The following is a 6,375-nucleotide window of genomic DNA, read 5'->3' as shown; positions in this document are numbered from 1 at the left end:
AAAAAAAAAAAAAAAAAAAAAAAAAAAAAAAAAAAAAAAAAAAAAAAAATCATATGTATATATATATATATATATACAATGTTATAATAAAATATTTCATTTATATACCAATATACGTTGTAGACAAATGACTCCATTTATTAAAATTATAATAATAACATAAAGTAATGCATATATATATTGATCTATTAATGTAATCAATTTCATAAACAATCATATTATATTTTGCTACATATGAAAGAACATTTATATATTCATACACCATTTAAATATGATGAAAATTACGTAAATTCCTTATTCATAAAATAAATAAGACAAAAAAAAAAAAAATGCACAGGTTGATATATGTTCAAAATCATTATACGTATGATAAAAAAAAAAATAATATTAAAATCATCGAAAAAGAAAAAGATAAACATTTATATGTAATTAAAAGTATCCCTTTAAAAGAGAAGCAATTAAATGTTAGGAATGATACAAAATTTTATAATAAATATAATATAAATAACTCTTTAAATTATGAGAGGAAAAAAAGAGTGGAATATTATTCAAATAATAAACCTAATCATTTAAATAGTTATAACAATAGATTTATCTTATACAATACAAATAATTCAAATAATGAAAGAAATATGTCATATGGGAAACAAATATATTTTAAAAATAATAACAAGTGTTACATAAATGTTAAGAACTCATTTAATAATGAGAGAAATGATATAAAACAAATGCAAAAAAATAGTTATATCAGCTATTTAAATAAAATAAAAAAAAATGGAAATAAGTATTATGATACTTGTCAAAATATATATGGTAAGGAAACACAAGTTGATAATATATATAGAACAAATATGAGTACATCTTCCAAAAAATATATGAATAATATGAATTCATTTGGTAAGTATATCATAAACAATATTATAAAGAATAATATTTATGGTACAAATAATAATATAAATTATAATATTCAACAACTCAATATAAATTGTAATGAAAAAAACTGTTTTCATAAATTAAATAAAAGTGGTCTTATAAAAACATATTCCTTTAATAATTATAAAAATCATTATGGAACATATAAACAGAAACAAATAATAATTAAAAATAAATCACTTATACAGAAAAAAGGGGAAAACAATTATATATATAGGAACAGACATGAGAATACAAATTATTCACCATGCTATTACATGAAATGTCAACAAAACAAATCAAACCTTAGTTATTATAAAAAATGTTGCTATTTAAAAGATTCTATTGATAAATTGAAAACAATATATACAAATAATAAAAAATATTATTATAATATAAACCATAATAATATTAATCTTAATAAAAACAAGGGTAGCATAAAAAGTACTCAAAATTATAGTCCATTATCCCATAGGTTTATACATAAATTTGAATTAAAAAAAAATTTGTCAAACTTAAGAAATTGGGAATACTTTTATATGGTAGATAATAATAAAAAAACCCAAAAAAAAAAAAAAAAAAAATTTTTTTTTTGTTCTAACTTTCTATATGATAATGTAAAAAGTAACATGATTCCGAATAAAATAGATCATACAAATGATAGTAAAAAAGACATGTTCCCCAAATCCGTTTCTTTAATCGTAAAAAAGAAAAATCATATAATAAGAAATAAAGATAACGATGAAGATAATATTATCCCAAATAATAATTATTTCATTAATTTATTAGTAAACGGTGAAAAGGAAGCATATCTACTTATTGAAAAAGCATATAAAAATAGAGATGATTTAATGAAACACATGAATGAAAAAATTGACGATGAAATAAATGAATTCAGAATTAAGGAACATATGAAATATGAACTGAGCTATAAACAAATGGAAGAAGAAATAAAAAATTATGAAATATTTATACAAAATGAATTAGAATATATGGAATTACAAACAAAACAAATTACATTAAATATTGAAGATATATCTGATTATGTAATAAGACATATCATTCATGTAAATTTAACTATAGGATGTAATTTATTAAAAGGATTGGTACCTGTACAGAATCTTCTAAATATTAAATTATCTTCTGAACAAAAAAAATATATTTATAAAAGAAAAAAAAAAAAAAATATTTTAATATACGATGAATTTATAAACTTCTAATTTCTTTATTATAATGAACATAACAAAGGTTTAAACAGTTAATGAAGACATTGATTTTTGGAAAAATAAATGACATGACATGACATGACAAATAATGATACTTATTTAAGAACATATTAGCAATGTTTAATTTATATATATATATATTAATTTATTTTTATAAGGATTTAATATTTTTAATTTATATTATCATATATAAAAATAAATATATACATAACATTATATATTTATATTTAATATAAATTATAAAATAAATAATATACCGTTTTTTTTATATAATATTATATTTTTTAGTGTTTTTAATTTGAAATTTAAAACGTTGGAGAATATCTATATGTATATATATATATATATATATATATATATATATATATATATGCATAATTATTTAATGAAAAAAAAAAAAAAAAAAATGAAATGATAACAAAGTTATACATTCTTCTATAAACATATGTTTCTTATTCTTTGTTTATTCAATACAAAATATTTGATATTTTAGTTTCATTATCATCTAAAAAAGAAAAAGAAAATTAACAAAACATAAAAAAAAAAAAGAGAAATTATTCATTTTGTTCGTTATTCTTTGTTCTTTCTTGATCAATTAATTCCACCTAAAAATAAAATATATATATATATATAATATTATATTATAGAATATGCCAATATATGTATATATATATATATATATATATATATATATATATATAGTCCAAACTAACCATTGAATTTATTTCCTGTTCCTCGATAAAAGTTAAATCCTTCTCTGTAAGTAATGCAACTTCTACATTTTTACTACTTAATTCAACAACCTACAAAATAATATATATATAAACATATATATATATATATATATATATATATATATATATATATATGTTTTCATGTAATAAATATAAAAATGTGAATAGTCGTGCTGATATACTCATATATATTTACCTCAAATATAGCTTTTAAAGCTAAAAATATACAATCTTTCTGTTCCATATTTTCTTGATAGTTTTTTTCTAAAAACTCTTGTACAATCTTTGCATTTTTTCCAATAGCTTGTGCTTTCCAAGCTGCATAAATACCACTTGGTTCTGTTTGATAAATACATATTTCTTTATTGTTTTTAAAACCAGCTATTAGTGTGGCTATACCAAATGGTCTTACACCACCCCTATGTGTAAATTTCTGTTGAACTTTTGCAACATATTTTGCAATATAATCTACAGGTGCCGGTTCATCCATATTTAAATAATATCTTTGGCATTCTAATCGAGTCTATAAATATATATGAACCAATAAATAAATAAATAAATACATATATATATATATATATATATATATGCAATATTTATAACTAAAAATATATGCCAATATATCATATCGTATTAATAACATAAAACACATATTTTTTATGAATGTGGTCACTAATTTTACCTTATTGACTAATACTCTTGCATCAGCATTTAAACCGGCAAAGGCTAAACAATTATGTTCATCTAATTTAATCAATTTTTCAGTAGTTTTTGGGTTTTGTAATTTAGGTATATTCTTTTTTTCAACTGCTAAAACAGCGAAATTTGAACTTTTTATAGCTACAGCACAACCACCTTTTTTAACTGCTTCTAAGGCATGTTCTACTTGTAGCAAATGTCCATCAGGACTAAAAACTGTTATAGCTCTATCATAAGACATGGTACTATATTATTATTGTGATTATTTTATTTTATTTTTTTTTTTTTCTCTTTTTTAATATATATTTTTATTCCTAATTCGAAAACCTATAATTTTTTAAAAGAAATGTGTTATATATATATATATATATATATATATATTTACATACATATATATTGAGAAAAATTTATATAAATAAATTACATTTTTATTTATTATACAACCATGTATTTCATTATTACATATATTAGTAGCATAATTATGAACATATAAAAATATCTTACTGATGTAATAACAAAGTAAAAAAGTAAAATAATTACAAGAATAAAATAATAAAAAAAAAAAAGAAAATAAATAATACATATATATATATATATATATATATATATATATTATATTATATACAAATAATATAAAAATGTTATATGCACTGATGATTATAATAAAATCATACCTATCGATGAGATACTATAATATATAATGTTATTATAACAAGATCTTCGTTTAAAAAAAGGAAATAATAAAGAAATATAATAATATGAAAAAATAAATTATAGAAATATTATTGTTATATTAATATACAAAATAAATATACAATTGTGTATTAAGATAAACAAACTCAATCCTTTAAAATATATAAAATATTATATTATTTTATGAATATATAAATAAAAATATATATACATATATATGTATATATTTATATATATATATATATATATGATTATATATTTTTATAACATATAAATTTACAATTAAAGAATACAATAAATTTTGTTTATTCGTTTTTTATATCTTATTTTTTATGCAATATTATTTCATATATATAATAATATCATATTAATACTACTTGTTCATTTTAACAAATTTTTACACCCCAAAATAAGAAATTTTAAATAATTATTTAAGGTATAAAAATAAAAAAGAAGCCTTTTTCTGAAATTATTATATATTAATTATAATAGATGTATTCATTCATATTGTTAATATGAAAAAGAAAAATTCATATATACATAAAAAAATAAAAAATAAAAAAAAAAAAAAAAAAAAAAAAAAAAAAAAAAAAAAAAAAGGATAAATATATATATATATATATATATATATATTTATATTATTTATAATAAATTTTTTTTTCTTTAATAAATAATATTTTTTCGTAATACATTAATATATAATAAACTTATATGTATACATTTACTTTAGTGCTTATTTGAATAAATATAATATGCCATAATAAATATTTATATATGTATATATTTTTTTTATTACTATTCCTTAATATATTATTATATATATAAAATAATATATATATATATAATATATGTATTAATAATATTAGTCAAATATTCTTTTATATTTATCTAATATATTTCCATTTTTGTTATCAACTAAAAATTTAACAATTTTTTTTTTTTTTTTTTCCATTATTTATTATATATTATAATGATATCTCAATAAAACTTATATATATTATTGAAATAAGAATATATATATTTTGTAGTTTTTTTTTTTTTTTTTATATCATTTTCCATAATCACATTTTATTATAAATATATATATATATATATATATATATATATATTTACAATTTATTTTTTACACTTTTTGTTTATATGTTTTTTCAATATATATATATATATATATATTATATATGTATGATGTGAATTTACTTTTTTTAAAGAAGTGTGATTAAAAAGTATATATATATATATATATATTCTTTGTTAATAGTGATATATATACATAACTAAAATATATATATATATATATATATATAATATTTAAATTACATTCTTAATAATTTTAATATGGCAAGAAGATATGATAGTAGAACAACTACCTTTTCTCCAGAAGGAAGGTTATATCAAGTAGAATATGCTTTGGAAGCCATAAATAATGCAAGTATAACAATTGGTTTAATAACAAAGGATGGAGTAATATTAGGAGCGGATAAAGTTTTTATTTCAAAATTAATTGATAAAGCTAATAATTATGAAAAAATATATAAAATTGATAAACACATATTTTGTGGTGTAGCAGGTTTGAATGCTGACGCAAATATTTTAATAAACCAATCTAGATTATATGCACAAAGATATTTATATAATTATAATGAAGTACAACCAGTATCACAATTAGTAGTTCAAATATGTGATATCAAGCAAAGTTACACACAATATGGTGGATTAAGACCATATGGTGTTAGCTTTTTAATTGGTGGTTATGATACAAAAGATGGATACCAACTTTATCATACTGATCCAAGTGGAAATTATTCAGGATGGTTTGCAACAGCTATTGGTACCAATAACTTAACAGCTAGTTCTGTTCTTAAACAGGTAATATATATATATATATATATATATATATATATATATAAATACATATATATATATTTTATTGAAATAATTTTAAAGTTTTGAAAACTGAAATAAATTTAAGTTCATATATTATATGTACGGATAAATATATAAATATTAAATGATATAAATGAACTGTTCTTATTTATTTATTTATTTTAACCTGACCAAAATATCCATAGGCGGCATATTAATTATATTTTTTTTTTTTTTTTTTTTTTTTT

General features: G+C 17.6%; 3 protein-coding genes across 3 annotated transcripts; 2 read left to right on the top strand and 1 right to left on the bottom strand.

Moving 5' to 3' along the window:
* Positions 1-329: 329 nt before the first annotated feature.
* PRSY57_1353000 (hypothetical protein) lies at positions 330-2,132 on the top strand (the record flags this gene model as incomplete). Its single annotated transcript, XM_012909453.2, has 1 exon — positions 330-2,132. The coding sequence occupies one exon, from the start codon at positions 330-332 to the stop codon at positions 2,130-2,132; it is 1,803 nt and encodes a 600-aa protein (XP_012764907.2).
* Positions 2,133-2,692: 560 nt separating this feature from the next.
* On the bottom strand, positions 2,693-3,812 carry PRSY57_1352900 (proteasome subunit alpha type-7, putative; the record flags this gene model as incomplete). Its single annotated transcript, XM_012909452.2, has 4 exons — positions 2,693-2,743; positions 2,852-2,941; positions 3,069-3,395; positions 3,555-3,812. 4 exons carry the CDS (start codon positions 3,810-3,812, stop codon positions 2,693-2,695), a joined length of 726 nt encoding a protein of 241 aa, XP_012764906.2.
* Positions 3,813-5,599: 1,787 nt separating this feature from the next.
* On the top strand, positions 5,600-6,130 carry PRSY57_1352800 (proteasome subunit alpha type-4, putative; the record flags this gene model as incomplete). Its single annotated transcript, XM_020115217.1, has 1 exon — positions 5,600-6,130. A coding segment is annotated over one exon (531 nt), but the record flags the coding sequence as incomplete, so codon positions are not given.
* Positions 6,131-6,375: the final 245 nt, after the last annotated feature.

The sequence above is a fragment of the Plasmodium reichenowi genome, chromosome 13 (assembly GCF_001601855.1).
Source record: "Plasmodium reichenowi strain SY57 chromosome 13, whole genome shotgun sequence".
Taxonomy (NCBI): Eukaryota; Apicomplexa; class Aconoidasida; order Haemosporida; family Plasmodiidae; genus Plasmodium; species Plasmodium reichenowi.
The sequence above is the reverse complement of the archived record's forward strand: the minus strand, read 5'-3'. Positions and strand labels throughout refer to the sequence as shown.